The sequence below is a fragment of the Tachyglossus aculeatus genome, chromosome 21 (assembly GCF_015852505.1).
Source record: "Tachyglossus aculeatus isolate mTacAcu1 chromosome 21, mTacAcu1.pri, whole genome shotgun sequence".
Lineage (NCBI taxonomy): Eukaryota > Metazoa > Chordata > Mammalia > Monotremata > Tachyglossidae > Tachyglossus > Tachyglossus aculeatus.
The window spans coordinates 58,539,500-58,562,431 of NC_052086.1; the positions used below are offsets into that span (position 1 = coordinate 58,539,500).

General features: G+C 44.8%; 1 protein-coding gene across 1 annotated transcript in view; it reads right to left on the bottom strand.

Annotated features, from left to right (window-relative positions):
* FOXK1 (forkhead box K1) overlaps nucleotides 1-20,872 on the bottom strand; it is a 117,738-nt gene extending 96,866 nt beyond the window's left edge. The window contains exon 1 of the mRNA XM_038763270.1: nucleotides 20,334-20,872. Within this exon, the coding sequence (XP_038619198.1) occupies nucleotides 20,334-20,872 (539 nt within the window). The remainder of the gene's footprint in view (nucleotides 1-20,333) is intronic.
* Between the last annotated feature and the right edge of the window lie 2,060 nt (nucleotides 20,873-22,932).

The window sequence follows — 22,932 nt, forward strand, 5'->3', positions numbered from 1 at the left end:
ATCACTGAAGATAACATCACAATCCTCCCAGCCTCACAAGCTCAGAACCTTGACATTAATCCGTCATCTCTTTCATTCAGCTGATTTCAGTTCTCCCCACTGCCCTTAAAGCATTCACCTTGCCCCCTCCTTCCTCACCTTGCTTCTCTTCTACTACATTCCAGCCTGCACACTTCGCTCCTCTAATGCTACCCTTTTCACTGTACCTAAATATCTTTTATCTTGCTGCTGACCTGTCGCCCACATCCCGCCTCTGGCCTGGAATGCCCTTCCTCCTCATATCCAACAGACAATTACTTTTCCTCCCTTCAAAGCCTTACTGAAGGCCTGTCTCCTGCAAGAGGCCCTCCCTCACTAGGCCCACCTTTCCTTTTCTCGCTTTCCCTTCTGCTTTGCCCTGAACTTGCTCCCTTCAATCATCCCCCCACTCCCAGCCCCACAGCACATACACACCTATCTGTAATTTATTTATATTAACGTCTGTCTCCCTCTCCAGACTGTAAGCTCACTGTGGACAGAGAATGTGTCTGTTATATTGTTGTATTGTACTCTCTTAAGCACTTAGTACAGTGCTCTGCACACTGAGAAGCAGAATGGCATAGTGGATAGAGCATGTGAGAGTCAAAATGTCATGGGCTCTAATTCCGGCTCTGTCACTTGTCTGCTGTGTGACTTAGGGCAAGTCGCTTCACTTCTCTGGTCCTCAGTTACCTCATCTGTAAAATGAGGATTGAGAATGTGAGCTCCACAAGGGACAGGGACTGTGTCCAACCCGATTTGTTTGTATCTACTCCAGTGTTAGGACAGTACCTGACACAAAGCAGTTAACAAATACCATAATTATTATTATTACAATACAACAAAATTAGTGGACAAGTTCCCTGCCCATAACAAGCTTACAGTCTAGAATCTGCCCTTTCCTCTCCATCTAAACTTCTGCCATAACTGATCCAACTACTAATCATATCCCATGGTGACTACTACATTAGTCTCCTCACTGACCTCCCTGCCTCCTGTCTCTCCCCACTCCAGGCCATACTACATTCTGCTACCCAAATCACTTTTCTAGAAAAACATTCAGTCCACATCTCCCCACTCCGCAAGAACCTCCATGGGTTGCCCATCCACATCTGCATAAAACAGAAACTCCTTACCATTGGCTTTAAGGCACTCAATCAGCTCCCTCGCTCCTTCCTTACCTCGCTGATATGCTACTACATCCCAGACCACACACATCACTGCTCTAACATCAACTTTCTCGCTGAACTTCAATCTTGTCTATCTCAACACTGGCCCCTTGCCCAGGACCTCCTTCTGGCCTGAAACACCCTCCCACATCACATCCAATGGATCACTGCTGTCTGAACCGTCACAGCTTCACAGCTTTCCTATAATCACATCTCCTCCAAAAAGCCTTCCCTTGCTAGTGTTCCCTATTCATCCTTCCCTCTGCCCTTTTAGGAGGGCTTTGAAGTTGGGGAGGGCTGAGGTTTGAAGCGCTAGGCCTTGGGGACAACATGAGCAAGGAATGGGAGGTGGGCAACATAAGAACACAGTACAGATTGGTGGGCTTGGGAGAAGCAGACAGTGGGAGCAGGGAAGAGACTGACACTTGGTCTAGGGGGTGAGGACAAGATCAAGAATGTGCAAGCCTACCCTTGTGCCCCCCTATCTGAGACTCCACCAGGAATAGGCCGCTTCCCAGCCCAACCATTTTTCCTGTTAGTCCCCCAACCACATATGTTCTTTTTTCCTGTTTTTTTCCCCTCTCTAGGCACACGTGCTCCTGTCTCTCTCCTCAGCCCAGGGTACAGCTGTGTTTCCCTTCCTTCCCTAGCCCTGGGTAGGTCCATGTTTCCTAACAAATCTCAATTTTCCTAGGTTTCAGTTTTACTAGCTGGGTTATTTTAAAACAGAAAATGTTTGTAAAGGTTCTCGCAACCTTCAAATTAAAAAAAGGATACTGTATAAAAATGAAGTACTCTAATAACACCAACTGGAGCAATGCAGTATTTAGAATCAACCTGAGCTCTTAGTTGAATGAATTACACTACAAAAAGTGAAAACCGTCAAGGGTTAGAATGGAAATCCCAGCACCACTAGCCTGACAACCTCCCTAAACAACGAGGCAGAAGTACATAGCGGTTAGCATACGAAAGGAACAGCACCAACTTTATTTTTCACGAATATAAATCAGGAAAATAACACCCCATATATAATTTACAGGCAAAAGAGGCATAGAAGGTCTCTTTGCCAGCAAACTGTACCACATTGTTACATTGAATTGTTGGGGGTTTTTGTTTTTTAAAAAAGGAATTTCAATAGACTACTCTTGAAACTACTCTTTTTCCTCAAGATATTCAAGTCCTTAAAATCTATTTTTATAATCTGGAAGAGAAATGATTCATTTGGGGAAACTGGTTCATAAAACTGATTAATAACATTGAATAGCTTCAGTAGAAAAAATACTGCTTTAACACTGCAGCTGGATACACTAACTGGTTTGATTGTTATGTAAATTACACTCTCTATTCCATCCATTTATCCCGGATGGTCCATTCATCAATGTAGTTTTCTTTGAAAGACTGACCCAACCATCCATCTTTAAACGTCCTCAATTCCCAAATGATTCTTTCCATTCCACTTCTATTTATGCAGTGTCGCTCTCTATAGCACTTAAGAACTTTACTCACTAAAGACAGCGAATCAAATTTTGGGGTGGCAAAAGGGTGATAGGAGATGGAATGCAGTAATAACTGTGTGAAGCTGATGTGAAAAAAGGAGAGATGAGAGGGAGAATACAGTACTATTGATCCTTTTCCCATTAATTCTTTTTTACATATCCAGTTAGTGCCAAATAGTTATCAGAGTTTGTTCCTGAATGCACAGATTGCCATGTGACCACTATTTTCTATAGTTTTCATGGATAACAATCAAATTTATTGAGTGCTTCCTGTATTACACAGCACTGTACTAAGTGCTTGGGAGAGTACAATATAATAGAGTTGGTATACACGGTCTCTGCCCTTAAAGAGCTTATAGTCTAGAGGACAAGCTATAGTCAAGACTTCCTTAAATGCCAATTCATACCCATTAGTTGCTTGGGAAACTCAATTTCAAGTCTCAAAAACAAAAAAAAAAATGAAACCACCATCAGGAATATCTTGCATTCTGCTTAAACTAAGTGGATTTGAACATCTCTGTCATTTCCTGGATCAAAAGACCTAAACTCCACTCAGATGTGAGATTTTTTTAAAAAAATGTATGCTGTAGGACAGCAGGAAGCAAGCACAGGGAAATGGAAGTAAAGTAGGGGAAACCAGTGAGCAGGAGACGACAAGTGAAATTTGGTACCTGTGGCCCAATCTGTAAGCTCATCCTCTAGACTGTAAGCTCATCTGCTTAGACTGTAAAGCTCGTCTGTTAGACCGTAAGCTCATCCTCAAAACTGTAAGTTCATCCACAAGACTGTAAGCTCTTCATGGGCAAGGAAAGGGTCTGTTTATTATTATATTGTACTCTCTCAGTGCTTAGTATCGTGCTCTGCACACAGTAAGCCCTCAATAGATATGACTGAATGAATGAATCTGGGGTCCAGATTTCTCCCTTTCTCTGGCTCTTAGAGGCTCTGATTGGGGAATTCCAGTCAGCAGGAATGGCAACAGCGGAAACTGTTTTAGTTTCACTCCCCTTCTGCTGCTGTTCCTTTACTCCACAAAGACTTGTGGCATGGGCCTGGAGTCAGAAAGTCATGGGTTCTAATTGCAGCTCCACCACTTGTCTGCTCTGTGACCTTGGGCAAATCACCTAACTTCTCTGTGCCTCAGCTACCTCATCTGTAAAATGGGGATTGAGACTGTGAGCCCAAAGTGGGACAGGGACTGTGTCCAATCCCATTTGCTTGTATCCACCCTAGCGCTTAGAACAGTGCCTGGCACATAATAAGCACTTAATAAACACCATAATTATTATTATTATTATTTGTGGTGATCACAATTCCCTTACAGCTAAACTCTCTTCAATCCTGCTCCTTCAGGTGACAGAGTTGCAGCACGGTACAAGTGGGTTACTGTAAGCTTCTTGAGGGCAGGGATTGTGCCTGAGAGTACCATCTGCTGTGCTGCATTAGCCCAAGCATTTATTGCAGTGCTCTGCATACAGTAAGCACTTAATAAATACCACTTATTGACTGGTTAGGTTGGGCATATAACAAATCAATTGATAAGTTCACTGACCTCCGTGACTCCTGTCTCTTCCCTCTCCAGTCCATATGTCACCCTGATGCTTAAATCATTTTCTATATTTCCCCACTCCTTCAATATCTCCAATGGTTACCCACCCACCTCTGCATCAAATGAACACCCGACCAAAGGCTTTAAGGCACTTAATCAGTTCTCCCAGCCCCACCTTCCCTCACTGATCTCTTACTACTAAACAGCCTGCACCCTTCGCTCATCTAATACCAACCTACTTGCTGTATCTAGATCTTGTCTATCCCACTGCCAACCCCTTGCCCCTAAACTCCCTCTGGCCTGGAACTCCCTCTCCCTTCATAGCAGAGAAGCAGCGTGGCCTAAGTGAAAAGAGCACAGGCCTGGGAGTCAGAGGACCTGGATTCTAATCCTGGCATTGTCAACTGTTTGCTATGTGACCTTCCTGTCTGGGCAGTTGATAATAATGATAATAATAATGATGATGATGATGATGGTATTTGTTAAATGCTTACTACATGTCCAGCACTGTTCTAAGCGCTGGGGTAGATACAAGCTAATAGGCTGGACACAGTCCCTGTCCCACCTGGGGCTCAGTCTTAATCCCCATTTTATAGGTAAATGAGGCACAGAGAAATTAAGTGACTTGCCCAAGGTCACACAGCAGACAAGTGATGGAGGCAGCACTGCAACCCAGGCCAGCCCGTGCTCTATCCGCAAGGCCATGATGCATGTTGTTGGAAGAACATCCTCGATTTCTGTCACATTCTATCCAAAACACAGAAGGAAAACATACTTCATGGCAGTGCTAATACAGAAGTATATATCAATATAAAACCTCACAGGATATAAACAGCTTAAAAAACACTGCATACTAGATGTGACAGTCTGAGGAAAGACTGTGATGTTTTGATTAACCAAGAGAATGAATACTGACAAGAAAATTTGAAAATTCGAAGACAGCGAGATTTCAGATCTCTGTTAGATGCTTATTGATTATTATCCATGACTTTTAGCTCTCAACAGGAATGTTAACTAGAGCCCTGTGTAGAGCCTGTATTTTGCACATGAACCTGGCCTATGGACTACCCACAAAAAAGGTCTACTTACCTGATCCATTCTGCAACTTAAGTCAGTCAATCATATTTATTGAGTGCTTACGTTGTGCAGAGCTTGGGAGAGTACAATATAACAATACAAGAGACACATATACTGATCACAATGAGCTTACAGTCTAGGGGTGCAGGTGCCCTTGGCTTGGGTTGGGTAAAGTGTGGCTACACAGATCTTTGGAGGAGGGCCAGGTATGGCAGCCACCTATGTAGTGGGAGAGGGAACAGGTTGTGAAGGTGAATACATAACTGGAGAACCAGTGTTGTCTATGGATAGACCATGGGCCTGGGAGTCAGAAGGAGTTGGGTTCTAATCCTGGCTCCTCCACTTAATAATAATGACAGCATTTGTTAAACGCTTACTATGTTTCAAGCACTGTTCTAACCACTGGGGTAGATACAAGCTAACCAGGTTGGACACAGTCCATGTCTCACATGGGGCTCATAGTCTTAATCCCTGTTTTACAAATGAGCTAACTGAGGCACAGAGAAGTGAAGTGACTTCCTCAAGGTCACACAGCAGACAAGTCACGGAACCGGCATTAGAACCCAAGTCCTTGTGACTCCAAGGCCCATGCTCTATCCACTAGGCCATGCTGCTCTCTGCTGTGTGACCTTGGACAAATTACTTCTCTTCTCTGTGCCTCAATTACCTCATCTGTAAAATGGGGAATAAGACTGTGAGCCCCAGGAGGGAAAGGGACTGTGCCCAACCTGAATAGCTTGTATCTACACCAGAGCTTAGTACAGTGTTTGGCACATAGTAAGCACTTAAATACCATAATAATAACTATTTTTATAAGCTTGTATCTACCCCAATGCTTAGTACAGTATCTGGCATGGAATGAGTACTTAACAAAAACCATTAAAAGCACAAAACAAAACAAAACCTGCCCTGGCAGCCTATGAAATCAGTCAGTCAATAGCATTTACTGCACACAGAGAATGTACCTAACAACTGGATAGATAAAACAAGAGTACATCAGCACAATCCCTGTCCTCAAGGAGTGTATAAACTGCCTCTGGGGCAAAAATAATGCAGAGCTGGTCAGTTGGGGGGGGAAGGAAGAGGGGTAGTTGGGGGGGGGGGGGGAGAGAGAGACAGACAGACAGACAGAGTCCAAGTAGCCTCAAGATAACCAAGCACAGAGCATAGACTAAGCCTGGGTATCCACGCACTAGCAACAGCTTCCAGGGCAGGGTAAATGCACCTGAGGAATGTATCCACACTCAACACGTTCCTTGGAGGTCAGGTCAGGCACACTGTAGTTACACTGGTCTCTGGTTGTCCATCAATCAATGGTATTTACTGAACACTTACTACGTGAAGAGCACTGTACTAAGTGCTTGGGAGAGTACGATATAGCAGAATTAGGAGGCACATTCCCTGTCCTCAACAAGTTTATATCAGATCATTACATGATTTAGGAGACCTGGATTCTATATTCAACTGTCACTGCATTATTTTGGACCCTAGGATAGCCACTAGCTTCTCTGCCTTTGGTTTACTAATTAGTAACAGAGATTCTGTGAGGAATAACTAGTCTGAAAAAACTAAATGCTCTACAGGCTATAAAGTACAATACAGGTACAGTACTATGGATTATCCTAATTATGTGTGCTATAAAAACCCCATAACTACATACTACTTGAAAATCAATTTTCATAAACTTTATCCCACAACCCCATAATTTAGACTTACTTGCAAAACAAAAGAAGTATGGCTTCATTTGATGAGGAAAAATATAGAAGTTGGCAAAATTTGTTAAGAAATCTGTATGCCTTTAACGAGTATCTTCTTTGTGGGAAAGGATGACAGAGAGGTTGATTAATCAGTTCACGATTACTCAGGGAACTAAGTCATAACAAGAGGCCAGAAAAGGAAGAAGGCAGGGTGGAACATCACAGGGTTTCTGAGGGTCCTCTTGGTTTGATTCAAGGATCCCTGTTTTCTTGTCAGATCTAATACCCCCAAGGACACAGGCCTAGGAGTCAGAGAACCTGGGTTTAAATTCCAGCTCCACCACTTGTCTGCCGTGTATCCTTGGGCAAATTGCTTAACTTCTCAGTGACTGAAGTTACCTCACCTGTAAAATGGGGATTAAGACTGTGAACCCCATATGGGACATGTGTGTCCAACCTGATTAGCTTGTTTCTACTCCAGCGCTTAGTACAGGTACCTGGAGCATAGTAAGCACATAACAAATAACATAAAACAAAACACTATTGGGCACAAAGGAAAGGAAGCATGTAAAATATAAGGATCCGCGAAATGAAATCAATTGCCTTTGATGGAAATCATTTGGGAGGGAAGGACGGACGGACTGATTTTTTAAAAAATTGTCTTACAAGAGCCTATGATCTTAGAGGCTCAGGTTTGATACTGAAAAAAAAAATCACACTGTGGGAAGCTCAAGACATAGTGAAATTTCATCCCTTAAAAGTTTGGGCACTTCTTAAAGAAAAACCCACCAAAACAAACTTGGAAGTTACATTGAAACAGAACTAACAGACCCACAGCCTTTCAAAATGTTTCAAGGGAATAAAGGCTAACCAGAGTCACATCACATCCTGTCGAGATCTTGAAAGAAATCATTTTGGCTAATTCTTCCATCTGCCAACCTGTGCATATCAATCTAGTACTAAACCTAAGCTGATTTTTGTCTTCTGGCTACAATATTTCCAAGCTTCATAGATACAGAATATCCAAAGACCCCCAGTTAAGAGATATTTTGAGAGCCACTCCTGCTACATGTCAGATAGTATTATGGGCCAATCAGCACATGGCTGGAACAAATCACTCCAATCAATTATCTACTTAACTCTCAAAACATTAATGATAACAACAATAATAATAAATATTGTATCTGTTAAGCACTTAAATATGCCAAATGCTGAACTAAGTGCTGGGGTAGATGATAGATTATCAAGCTGGACAAAGTCCCTATTCCATATGGGGCTCACAGTCTAAGTAGAAAGAACAAGTATTGACCCCCCCCCCCCCAATTTTACAGGTAAGGAAACTGAGGCACAGAGCACTGACTTGCCCAAGGTCACACAGCAAACAAGTGGAGAGTCAGGATTAGAACCTAAGTTCTCTGACTTCCAGGTCCATGCTCTTTCAGCACCTAGAATAGTGCTTCTCACGTAGCGCTTAACAAATGTCATTATTATTATTATTTCCTATAGGCCACACCATTTCTCAATGACATTTTCCCCAAGAACCTCAAAGAACTGAACAGCCAATAAGAGTAACTCTACTTGGTCAGTAGGGAAACAAGCTCAGAAAGACAGAGAAAATGACTGAGGGTGTCACCCCCAACCAGTGGTAGAGTTGGGAATAGGAGCACAATCTAAATTTAGATCAGTCTACCAATTCTGTTGTATTCCACTTTCCCAAGCGCTTAATAGAGTACTCTGTATACAGAAAGCACTCAAAATGAATGACTGATTGACTGCGTGTTCTATCCAACAGGCCACATGTGTGCCTCATTCTTCAGTTTTAAGGTGTTGGTCCTCCAAAGACCTGAGCATCAAGACCTATTCATGAAAGCCCCTTCAAATTGAATGGGTCAGTAATATTATTTGCCTGCTTCCTCTTATTCTTAACTGTTCATGGAATGATTTAAATGGATTTTGCACCTGGCACCTTACCATTTACCTCTGACAGAGGACCAGTAGAGAAATGGACTCAGGGAGGCAAATCGCTATTTAACAGAGGGCCCATCCCTCTTCCCCAGTCCTTACCATTAGAGTCCAGGCCCAGGGTGCAGAGCCAGAACAATCCTGGATAATCAATCATTCAACCAATAGTATTTACTGAGCATTTACTGTATGCAGAGTACTGTACTATGCACTTGGAGAAGTACAATCAGTTTATGGGATCAAGAGGGATGGAATGGAGAAGAACCATGGTATAGTGGCTAGAGCACGTGCCTGGGAGTCAGGAGGACCTGGGTTCTAATCCTAGCTCTATCACTTCTCTGCTATGTGACCTCATGCAAGTCACTATGTCCCTCTACCTCAATTACCTCACCTTTAAAATGGGGATTAAGACTATGAGCCCCATGTGGGACATGGATTGTATCTAAACTGATTAGCTTGTACCTACCCAAGTACTTTGTACAGTGCCTGAATCAAAGTGCTTAACAATCATAATAAATAAATAAATAAATAAATAACTAGATGGACGGATGGATGGATGATGCCAGGGCTCATTTTGGAATTTAGTGCCATTCTTTATCAATCATATCTATTGAGTGCTTACTGAATGCAGATCACTGCACTATGCACTTGGGAGAGTACAATATACCAGAGTTGGTAGACACATTCCTGTTCACAAGAAGCCCATGGTCTAGTAGCTTAAGATGGATACAACTGAATGAATGACTGAATGAACTCCAGTCTGGTCCAGTTTTCCTTGACCTATCCCAGGAGGACAAACTAAGGTCACTTCAGGCCTCCCTCCAGAGAACTATTGCAAGACAGATCAGATTTGCCCTGTTATCTAGATTGTAAGCTCACTGTGGGCAAGGACTGTGTCTGTATATCGTTATACTGTACTCTCCCAAGAGCTTAGTACCGTGCTCTGTGCACACAAAGTGCTCAATAAACACAATTTACTGACTGACTGCCCCCTCAGTCATGACCCTGCACCCAGGGCAAACCTAAAATCAATCAATCAATCAATCGTATTTATTGAGCGCTTACTATGTGCAGAGCACTGTACTAAGCGCTTGGGAAGTACAAATTGGCATCACATAGAGACAGTCCCTACCCAACAGTGGGCTCACAGTCTAAAAGGGGGAGACAGAGAACAGAACCAAACATACCAACAAAATAAAATAAGTAGGATAGAAGTGTACAAGTAAAATAAATAAATAAATAAATAAATAGAGTAATAAATATGTACAACCATATATACATATATACAGGTGCTGTGGGGAAGGGAAGGAGGTAAGACGGGGGGATGGAGAGGGGGACGAGGGGGAGAGGAAAGAAGGGGCTCAGTCTGGGAAGGCCTCCTGGAGGAGGTGAGCTCTCAGCAGGGCCTTGAAGGGAGGAAGAGAGCTAGCGCGGCGGATGGGCAGAGGGAGGGCATTCCAGGCCCGGGGGGATGACGTGGGCCGGGGGTCGATGGCGGGACAGGCGAGAGCGAGGTACAGTGAGGAGATTAGTGGTGGAGGAGCGGAGGGTGCGGGCTGGGCAGTAGAAGGAGAGAAGGGAGGTGAGGTAGGAGGGGGCGAGGTGATGGAGAGCCTTGAAGCCCAGGGTGAGGAGTTTCTGCTTGATGCGCAGATTGATCGGTAGCCATTGGAGGTTTTTGAGGAGGGGAGTAATATGTCCAGAGCGTTTCTGGACAAAGATAATCCGGGCAGCAGCATGAAGTATGGATTGAAGTGGAGAGAGACACGAGGATGGGAGATCAGAGAGAAGGCTAGTGCAGTAGTCCAGACGGGATAGGATGAGAGCTTGAATTAGCAGGGTAGCGGTTTGGATGGAGAGGAAAGGGCGGATCTTGGCAATGTTGCGGAGCTGAGACCGGCAGGTTTTGGTGACGGCTTGGATGTGAGGGGTGAATGAGAGAGCGGAGTCGAGGATGACACCAAGGTTGCGGGCTTGTGAGACGGGAAGGATGGTAGTGCCGTCAACAGAGATGGGAAAGTCAGGGAGAGGACAAGGTTTGGGAGGGAAGACAAGGAGCTCAGTCTTCGACATGTTGAGCTTTAGGTGGCGGGCGGACATCCAGATGGAGATGTCCTGAAGGCAGGAGGAGATGCGAGCCTGGAGGGAGGGGGAGAGAGCAGGGGCAGAGATGTAGATCTGGGTGTCATCAGCGTAGAGATGATAGTTGAAGCCGTAGGAGCGAATGAGGTCACCAAGGGAGTGAGTGTATATTGAGAACAGAAGGGGACCAAGCACTGAACCTTGGGGAACCCCCACAGTAAGAGGATGGGAGGGGGAGGAGGAGCCTGCAAAAGAGACTAAAACCAAATTGGCCTCTGACAGTAGGAAGGCACTCATCCACTGCAAAGCGACATTCACCTCACTGAATTCTCTTCCATGTTGGACTGTCAGCTCTGAACTCATGTTTAAAGATGTCTTCTGAAATGTGGGCTTAATGTTTGTAAGAAGTAAATAGGAAGAGGTCGACAGTTGTCATCTTAGTCCCTTCACGGGAAAAGAAAAAAATCAATCAATCATATTTATTGAGCACTTACTGTGTGCAGAGCACTGTAGTAAGCGCTTGGAAAGTACAAGTTGGCAACATATAGAGACGGTCCCTACCCAACAGTGGGCTCACAGTCTAGAAAAAAAAAACAGACTATCTTTTCTACTTTTCATTACCCTTCCTGCTGCTTCCACCTCCACTCTCTCTTTTCCCTGGCTTCTGGAAGGTCGAGGAGTGGCGGTGGGGAGGGAAAACTAGTGATGGGGAGAACAGGAAGAGGTTTGAAGGGCTTTCCAGTATGGTCCTTGTCTCCTGGGAACAGTCTCAATTTCCAAAGTTCTTCAGCTATCACCAAATCCTTCTACTCCACAACAGACCAACGAGGGAGGACGTCTGTGAGGAAAATCAGACTATCTGGAGTAGTACTAGGCCAGTTAGGAGGGTGGGGAAGACAGGAAAAAGTAATGGGAAAAGGAAGAGAGGGGACAAGACTGATAGAATGACCTCTCTCAAAACACCCAATTTTAAAAAGCACTATGCATTAATGCCTGCTATAAACTGATCACTAAATAATGGAATTTGACAAAAATTATCGAGAGTCATAAAATCTTTTTTGGGGGAATTACATGGCTTGTAAAAATATGGCCAAAATTGTTTTACTCTAGTCATATCATAATGTCCAATTAAGTTTAAGTGCCTTCAGTTTAGCCACATTATCTGGTCTTTTCACACTATGACCAAAAGCTGCCTCATCAATTTTAAAACAAGAATGTATCAGATTTCTTTTTGTGGAATCTTGATAAATTAGTGAAAACAGAGAAGAGGACAAGATATTTAATATACCAGTTCTGCTACATTGCAGGGGGGTGCATTCTGCAGAATCCCACACTAAGGAAGACTGGTGATGTGGTGTTCACTATATCTGACCCTGCCCACATACCTGTGCATACAACTGCAAGAGAAGCTGCATAGCCTAGTGGTGACAGCACAGGCCTGGGAATCAGAAGGACCTTCTAATCCTGTCCCAGCCACGTGTCTGTTGTGGAACACTGGGCAAGTCACTTCACTGTGCTTCAGTTACCTCTCCTGTAAAAATGAAGTTTAAGTCTGTGAGCCCCATATGGGATACAGACTGTGTCCAACCTGATTCCTTTGTATCTACCCCAGCGCATAGAACAGTGTGTGGCATATACGTGATTAACAAATGTGGTTAAAAAAAACTGGCTTCTGACACTGCATCACACTATCCACACAGATTCACATTACCAGAAGAACATTCCCTAATTCTGCCTTCGTGTTCTCACCACATGTGCAACAAAGTGCAAATCCTGCAGAACTGAGTACACTGGAAAAAAGTCTGCTCTTCCCTTAGTACAGAAGTTTGCACATAGTAAGCACTCCATAAATATGATTGATACTAAAAAAAAACACTGAGTCTTTTTGATTTGATTGATCCTCATGAAAATTTGAAGAACACCACACACCTCAATTCTCTCCCTATGATCCCTATGGGATCACAAAAGCCACTCTGCAAATCCTTTCAATTGGTTAGGTTATCAGAACCCAAGTCATAGAGGAATCAGTGCTACTTTGACAACCTTAGTAATCATCCCAAGAACAAGATTGCATGAGTCGGGGGGGGGAATGCTTTTGGCAGGGGAGGAAAGTGAAGTTGAGCAAGAGAAAAATGGGTGGGTCAGATATGGGATTGGATGAAGACGGTCTGAAAAGACAAGGTCTGAAGAGATACAGAAGGGGGAAACACAAGACTTGCAGTGGGCAGGGAGACAAAGAACCCTGAAATAAGAGAGATGTTTAGTCCACCTAAAAGTGTCGAGGAGAGCTCCGAGATCCTTGTGGACACCCAGGAAAGATTACAGTTATCCCAGGCAGGGAGAGAGATAAAGTGGAAAAGGATGAAGGGCAGAGAGGACAGGAAACTTGAAACCATCTGGCTCACACAAGTGGAGAAAGTGTGGAACCAGAGGAAAGATAGAGAATGGAGACATGGAAATGATGGAGGAAGTCAGGAGGATAAGAGAAGAAACAGTAAAATCTGCAAAAAGTTCATAGGTTATGAGGCAGGCTTTATGAAATTACTGACTAATGTAAATACCCATCCAATTAGCATGAAAACTGGAGGAGTAAGGCTTAAGTGCTCCGTGATGCCATCAGAACACAAAATTTGTGCCATGATTTCTGCACTCAGGGAAATATTTGTGGCAGCAATAGTATTTATTGAGCGCTTACTGTGTGCACAGCACTGTACTAAGAGCTTGGGAGAGTACAATATAAAAACAGAACAGACACATTCCCTGTCCACAACAAGCTTGCAGTCTAGAGGAAAAAGTAACAACCTAATCAAATTATTTGTCAATTATCCACCTTGTACCTGTAAGTCATTTTTTGGCTTCGCTGACATTCTGGAAACCATTCTTTATAGGGAGAAAGTATGCAAAGTATCTGTTTAATAATGGAGCTGTAACCCCAGAAGCTGAAACTAAAAATAACTCCCTGTGGTCTGCGACTCCTCCTCTATTGAGGCCCCAAGGGTCTGTGGAGCATCACCAGCCCCTGCCACGAGGTCAAAATACAGTGAGACAACTTACTGAGAATTTGCGAACAGGCCACAGTAAGGCCTGTTTTGAGGAAATAAAAGTGAAAGCACTTGCTATAGTTCATATTAGCATCATCACATTAATGACGCATTGATTTCATTCTAATTGTCATTAATTGGGAAAATGCACTCTCCAACAATCCTCTCTGTATACCAAATAATAATCATCTGTATATTCTACAATACACTATTTTACATGTACCTATGATATTTAAAAAGCAGTGCACAAAATAAGGTAATTACTAGACTTCATTGCAGATTTAGCAACCACCAACCCTCTTCTCAAACAATGCATTAAGACAACAGGATTGTTTGAATGAAGTCTACAGAACAACATTACTGATCAGATTCTTTCTGTGGGTGAAAGTGGAAAATTTGCAAAGAAAGCTTCCACTGGTAAGATGGAAGTTTTCACAGGCTAGAATGTTGTTGTTTTTTTAAAAGACTGGTTGGTATAACTTCACCCAAAGGTTGTGTGATAGTGTTAGAAACAAATGTACAATGTGAGCTAGATTTTACTCAAACGATTGAATGAGTGACTACCATGTAGTGCAATACTGAGAGCTCACCTCCTCCAGAAGGCCTTCCCAGACTGAGCCCCCCCTTTTCCTCTCCCCTCCCCATCCCCCCAACCCTGCTCTACCTCCTTCCCCTCCCCACGACACTTGTATATATTTGTACATATTAATTACTCTATTTATTTTACTTGTACATATTTACTACTCCATTTTATTAATGATGTGCATATAGCAATAATTCTACTTATTCTAACAGTTTTGACACCTGTCTACATGTTGTTTTGTTGTCTGTCTCCCCCTTCTAGACTGTGAGCCTGTTGTTGGGTAGGAACCATCTCTATATGTTGCCGACTTGTACTTCCCAAACGCTTAGTACAATGCTCTCCACACAGTAAGTGCTCAATATGACAATGAATGAATATGCTTAAAGTCAATGTGGCATGACTGACACATGCCACAGTGTCATGACAGAGCGGACTCATGACAGAGCAGAAAGAGTGGCAACCTATCTCCTCTCTGTCAGCTCCAAAACAAGGTTCTCGGTTAGTAATATCTGTCACCTCCTCATCTCCCAGGTGAGCCGGAGGGTAAATGGTGCCGAGAGTCACCGGTGAAGTGCCTCCAGTTCACTCACTGGGCAGAATGGCTTGGTACACCATCCTCCATTAAACATTCCAGGGATTGCTAATCTCCACTCTGGGGAGTGTCAGTTACTTTCCTAGAGCCATGGGAAATGTCTCTACCAATGCTTCTTAACAGGAGCCTGAAGTGATAGTGTTATTCTGACGTCATAGGCCCTGAAGTCTTAGAACACAAGGAAACTAAGTAAAGCAGTTCATATCTTATAGGGAATTTGCAGAATTTGATTAGAATGCTAAAAGATAGCACAAGGCCAGCTTTTAGACAAGTACATTATAAAAATGTGCTACTCTATGTATCGCTGTATAGAGTAGAGACTACTTAAAAATTTGCAACATTGTTTAACCAATTTTTTTTCTTTCAGGACTACAATCCAGTTTGTGGCTTTTGCAGCTCTGGTGTGAAACATGACTGCTTTCCAGTTGGCAGTGAACCAGAAAAAACTATTTATTAAAAGAAACTCCTGTGCTAAGTTTTATCCTTCTAACCCAAATTTTCATACTGTAACGATATACCTAATTATTTCACTTTAACTACATATCCTTGAATAATAGTGATTAAGTTCTTTTTTCAAAAGATTTACTCTTTGTAATTTGGAAGCAGGGATGAGAAACCGGAAATTTTTTAATGTCCAATTGCTAAAGGATATTTATGCTTTGTGGATATAATCGCTAATTTTTTTTTATCATAGTATCTACCCACAAATTCAAATCTATAACCCTTTGATTCATTCACAACATCTCCCAGAAGATAAGAGCAGGCACAGTGATAGAGCATCTATCAAAATGAACCGTCAATCATATTTATTGAGCGGTGACTGTGTGCAAAGCACTATTCTACGTGCTTGGGAGAGTACAATATAAAAATTTAACAGATACATTCCCTGTCCACAACAAGCTTACAGTCTAGAGGGGGAGACAAACTAATATAAATAAATTACAGACATGCACAGAAGTGCTGTGGGGCTGGGAGGGGGGCAAGAATAAAGGGAGCAAGTCAGGGTGATGCAGAACAGGGTGGGAGATGAGAAAAAGTGGGGCTTAATCAGGGGAGGCCTCTTGGAGGAGATGTGCCTTCAATAAGGCTTTGAAGCAAGGGAGAGTTAACTGTCTGTCAGACATGAGGAGGGAAGGCATTCCGGCCCAGAGGAAGGACATGGGTGCGAGGCTGGTGGCAAGACAGAGGAGATAGAGGTTCAGTGAGAAGGTCAACACTAGAGGAGCCAAGCATGTGGGCTGGGTTGTAGGAGGAGAGTAGTGAGTAACTGTAATATAAAGAGTACAGTAATTAAAAAGTGAAAGCTAATGACTCATATTTAAAAACGTTTTAAAACCATGCCTCCAGTATTTGAGAAGTTAATTCAAATTTCATACAAATTACCAAAAGGATGAATAAAAGCACTGCTTAAAAATGTAGGATTCAGCCTCCACACAATTCCCATCTCCGACATGCAAAGGCACCAATTTTAGGGAAACAAAATCAAAGCACTGTGCAGTAATTTGTTTCCATCACTGCAACCCAAAAAGTACGATTTTTCTTCTGCAAAGCATATAAGAACCCCCTAAAAATGATCAAAAGCTGAAAATCATAATAAAATAACAAAGGTCTATCAAGCCAAGATAGGCTGAACAAAATTTTTGTACTACAGTCTGTCCAGGTATTTCAGCAAGACAAATCACTACAGAAACCCCACACACTGAATAATTTCAAATGTTGATGACAGCAAACCATTAATAGGTGGGTAAAAAAAAAAATAGAAACAATGAAAACTCATTCTTCCTATCAATGATTAACTTCCCTTTCAACAGACAAGAAATTAACTCACAAGCACACAATTTCCCTGCAGAATCTTTGGAAATTTTTCAGTGTGTGACAGGTTCCCAAATAACAATTATAATTATTATGGTATTTATGTAGCGCTTACTATGTGGCTTATTTTGAATATGCTGCTTCTAGGTCTTAGTTTTACATTCTTTTAATATAAAAGCAAATAGAGTTGCTGAATAAACAGCTTTGCTGGCTTTGGCCTGTCACATGCAAACAACTCTCCTGTGTGATGGTAGGCGTGAGCATACACTTAATTTTTTTCCTCCTGGGTGCCTGTTCTGTTCTTGTAAATTTTACTTTATGGCCTAGGAAGTTATTGCTCAAAATTGTTACTTAAAATGAATGCAAGTACACTAGCAAGTGGATAAAAGCACTTTATGGACTTCTAGCTGTAAGTGGTCATACATTTAGCTCTGCAACTAAAACCATGCTCCTTCAAAAAAAATGCATTACTGATGACTGGAAGCCCTTTGCGGCAACGACCTCCTCTCAAAAATGTGTGTACAGTACAGGTATGACATAACAGTGAGTCTGAAACATGCAGTGGGTGATCTCAGGAAACCTGTGTACAGCCATTTTTAAGCTGTAGGAAAAAGTGAGAATCTCATTTTTAAAAGTCATTCTAGATTCAGAACACCAACTTCAATCATATTTACTTAATAGCTATGAGTTCTGAAAACAGAATCGGTAAAGAAAGGGCTTACAGACTCTGAATCATGTAAAACAGCATTAACAGAACAGTCTTTTAATGGAAAAGGTATGAATAGGAAAGTCAATTCTGTTAAAAAATGCTTTACCTGCCCAAGAGGTAAATGTCATTCCCGAGTGAGATCATACAGGATACAATTTAATACTTCGCCTTTTCTAAGGTATTTGGTAACTCCTATCTAAATTTTTTTCTTCCTCAGAAACTGAAAGTGATGGTGACAGAAACCAATAATATGCCACTTGGTCAATCAATGCAATATTTATGGCTAAATATGCTGGGATGACTGAAAGGCAGAGCAGTTTATAGAAACAAACATGGGATCTTAAGAACAACCAAACCACAAAGATCCTGCGCTAGGGATGCATCATAAAAGAGATCAGACAGCCTAAAGACACCTCCTTAAATTCTCTCTTCTCTCTTTCTTTCTGTCCCCCCCTCCCCCCAACCAATTCGGGAATTACAAGTAAGAGCAAATTACTTCAACAAAATGAAAGTGCCTGCTAGGAAAGGGAGTAATCTCAAAAGGCCTTTCTCCTGAGCAAGAGATTCTTGAGAAAAGGAAGATTCCCTTTATTCTTCAACTGGATGATGGCTAAAACAATTGGATATTTTTCGGTGAATAAAAGAAAAAAACTAATAAAAAAACAGGAGGAAAAAGTAAACAAAAACAAGGAACAGTTCTTCTCTCGATATATTCAATGCACCTTTTCTCCATCCAAAGATGGAAGAGCAAAAACAAAAAATGTCAATTTGTTTAGCCACTGTCATCTCTTAAGGGATTTGGCCTGAAAGACCTCCCCACCCACCCCCCAAACCACCACTTACAATCTGTTGTTTTCTCCTGCCAGAGGGGGTAATAATTGATGTTATTTGTCAGTGGTTTTCATCGACACTTTGTAAATGTAGGTTAATTATACCTAAGGATTCTGTGAAGTCTGGAAGAGGTTATTGTCAGTTCAAAGATAAATAGGCAGGGGCATTTAAGTTCAGCTACTAATTCCATCTCAGAAGTGGAAAACCCATATGCATTTTGGAATGACAAAGGTCTCCCTGAAACTCATCACTTTCCTCCTCCTGCATTCCCTTGGCCTCGATTTCATCCTTAGAGGTGGCCCAGTACTCTTCCCTGGTCCTCCTCAAGAGCTGATGGGAGGCTTCAGGGAACAAATTGCCTTCTGGTGGACTAGAAATTGTCTAACTCAAGGGTGACGCTCTTGCCTCTTCTCTGCCTGACGCGTTCCAGGATATGAGCCATTGCCCTTTCCTCTCTCATTCAAGAACAAGGCACACTTTACACCCTGTCAATCTGGGTGTGCTACTGACATGTTCCTCTCACCTTGCCTTTTGCTTTCCATGACAGCCAAGGATGCCTACGAATCCAATGTTTGCAACCATGTGAGTAGACGATACAAACCTCTTCTTCCCCGCCGTGGGCAAAGCTACAGTTGCCTCATCCTCGTTTCATGGGCACTGAGGTAGGTGAGGAACCTTTACTTTCCTTGGAAGAAATGGTGGGGAAGAGGAGAGGGAACAGACACCTGTGGTCTCCCATCTCTATAAACTCCAGCTCCCCCTCAGCATGAGGGTGGAATGGGTGGAGAGAGGGAGAAGGGAGTTGGGGGGATGGGGGGGTGAAGGAAGGGGGGGGGGGGGTGGAGAGGGGAAACGGAGGGAGAGGGGGAAGGGAGAGGGGGGATGAAGGGAGAGGGGGAATAGAGGGAAAGGGAGGATGGAGGGAGGGTGGTGGGATGGAGGGGGGATGGAGGGAGGAAATGGAGGGGGGGAGGGAGGAAATGGAGGGGGGATGGAGGGAGAGCATGGAGGAGGAATGGAAGGAGGGGATGGAGGAAGGGGATCAATCAATCAGTCAATCAACCGTATTTATTGAGCGCTTACTGTGTGCAGAGCACTGTACTAAGCGCTTGGGAAGTACAAGTTGGCAACATATAGAGACAGTCCCTACGCAACAGTGGGCTCACAGTCAAGGGAGGGGATGGGGTGACAGAGGGGGAATGGAAGGAAAGGAGGAATAGAAGTAGATGGATGAAGTGGGATGAAAGGAGAGGGGATGGAGGGGGGATAAAGGGAGAGGGAAGTGGAGGGAGAGATAGAGGGAGAGGGGGATGGAGGGAGGGGAATGGAGGAAGAGAGAGGATGGGGTGGAGGGAGGGGGGATAGAGGAAAGGGTTGGTGGGGGGGTTGGAGGGACAGGGGGTGGAGGAAGAGGGGATATGGAAGGATAGAAGGAAGAGGAAATGGGGAATGGGAGAATGGAGGAAAAGGAGGAGGGTGAGAGGGATGGAAGGAAGGAAGATAGAAAAGGGGGGCGGCTAAAGGGGTGGAGGCAGGGAGTCCGACTCGGGGCCTTGCCCCTGGAAGGGCAGCGGCGGGAGCTTGCTCTCCTCGGGGGTGCGAAGGGGGGTTAGGAAGGGAGGGTGGGAGGGGAAGTAGGGAGAGGCAGGATGGGATGCGGGGGAGGGAGGCAGAAGGGCGGGGTGGGGCTGTGGGGCGGTGACCGGTGCACTCACTGTTTGGGAAGCTGCAGGGCGGGCGCGCCCCGCCGCTGGAAGGCCCCGTCCACGAAGACCCCGTTCTTGCCCAGGCAGCGCAGGTAGAAGTGCGGCTCCTGGAAAGTCAGCTGCAGGTGGCGCCGGGAGATGAAGCTCGAGTGGCCCATGTTGAGGTCCACGGAGCCCTGCGACGAGTTGCGACCGATGGTGACGGCGGGCTGCCGCATGACGAACTCGAACTCGCGGCCCTCCAGGCGGGCCAGGGCCGGGCCCGGGCTCTGCCGCACCGAGGCCGCCGCCGCCGCCGCCGCCGCCGCCGCGGCCACGGGGGCTCCCGGCGGCGCCGCCGGCTGCTGGGGAGGAGGAGGCGGCGGAGGAGGAGGGGGCGGCGGTGGAGGAGGAGGAGGAGGCGGCGGCGGCGGCTGCTGTTGTTGCTGCAGCTGCTGCTGCTGCAGCGGAGGAGAGGGGAAAGCGGCGGCGCACAGGACCGGGCTGCAGGGCGCGGAGCGCAGAGCCAGCAGGGCCCGGGCCCCCGTGTCCTCCCCGACTTCGGCCATGTTCGCAGCAGCTCCGCTCGGCCCCGGGCGGCGGCGGCGGAGGCGGCGGCGGGAGGAGCCGGAGCGACCGGGAGCGGCGGGCGGGCGGGCGGGCGGGGCGGGAGGAGAGGGAGGAAGCGGCGGAGCCGGGGCCGCGCCAAAACCCGGACCGGATCGCGCCGCCAGCAGGAGCGGGGCCACCCCGCGCTCCCACGCCCTCCCCGGCCGGGCGGGGGCGCTGCGGAGGCACGTCGGGGAGGAGGCCCGGCCCCCTCAGCCCAGGCCGGGCACCTCTCGGGGCCATCCCTCTGCCCGCCCCCAGAGAGGACCGAGCATTCATTCCTTCATTCAATCGTATTTATTGAGCGCTTACGGTGTGCAGAGCGCTGGACTAAGCGCTTGGGAAGTCCAAGTTGGCAGCCTATAGAGACGGTCCCTACGCAACAGCGGGCTCACAGTCTAGAAGGGGGAGGCAGACAGACAACAAAATAAAATAAACAGAATAAATATGTACAAGTGAAATAAATAGAGTAATAAATACGTACAAACATATATACAGGTGCTGTGGGGAGGGGAAGGAGGCAAGGCGGGGGGGATGGAGAGCGGGAGAGGAAGGGGGGGCTCAGTCAGGGAAGGCCTTTTCATTCCTTCATTCAATCGTATTTATCATCATCATCATCAATCGTATTTATTGAGGGCTTACTATGTGCAGAGCACTGTACTAAGCGCTTGGGAAGTACAAATTGGCAACATATAGAGACAGTCCCTACCCAACAGTGGGCTCACAGTCTGGAAGGGGGAGGAGACGGACAACAAAATAAAATAAACAGAATAAATATGTACAAGTGAAATAAATAGGGTAATAAATACGTACAAACACATATACAGGTGCTGTGGGAAGGGGAAGGAGGCAAGGCGGGGGGGGATGGAGAGAGGGAGAGGAAGGAGGGGGCTCAGTCTGGGAAGGCCTTTTCATTCATTCATTCAATCGTATTTATTGAGCGCTTACTGTGTGCAGAGCACTGGACTAAGCACTTGGGAAGTACAAGTTGGCAACATATAGAGACGGTCCCTACCCAACAGTGGGCTCGCAGTCTAGAAGGGGGAGACAGACAACAAAATAAAATAAACAGAATAAATATGTACAAGTGAAATAGAGTAATAAATACGCACAAACATATTTACAGGTGCTGTGGGGAGGGGAAGGAGGTAAGGCGGGGGGGGAGGGGGAGAGGAAGGAGGGGGCTCAGTTTGGGAAGGCCTTTTCATTCATTCATTTAATCGTATTTATTGAGCGCTTACTGCGTGCAGGGCACTGGACTAAGCGCTTGGGAAGTACAAGTTGGCAACATATAGAGACGGCCCCTACCCAACAGCGGGTTCACAGTCTAGAAGGGGGAGACAGACAACAAAACAATAACAAAATAAAATAGAATAAATATGTACAAGTAAAATAAATAGAGTAATAAATACGTACAAACATATATACAGGTGCTGTGGGGAGGGGAAGGAGGCAAGGCGGGGGGGGATGGAGAGAGGGAGAGGAAGGAGGGGGCTCAGTCTGGGAAGGCCTTTTCATTCATTCATTCAATCGTATTTATTGAGCGCTTACTGTGTGCAGAGCACTGGACTAAGCGCTTGGGAAGTACAAGTTGGCAACATATAGAGACGGTCTCTACCCAACAGCGGGTTCACAGTCTAGAAGGGGGAGACAGACAACAAAACAACAACAAAATAAAATAGAATAAATATGTACGAGTAAAATAAATAGAGTAATAAATACGTACAAACATATATACAGGTGCTGTTGGGAGGGGGAAGGAGGCAAGGAGGGGGGGGATGGAGAGGGGGGAGAGGAAGGAGGGGGCTCAGTCTGGGAAGGCCTTTTCATTCCTTCATTCAATCGTATTTATTGAGGGCTTACTGTGTGCAGAGCACTGGACTAAGCACTTGGGAAGTACAAGTTGGCAACATATAGAGACGGTCCCTACCCAACAGTGGGCTCGCAGTCTAGAAGGGGGAGACAGACAACAAAATAAAATAAACAGAATAAATATGTACAAGTGAAATAGAGTAATAAA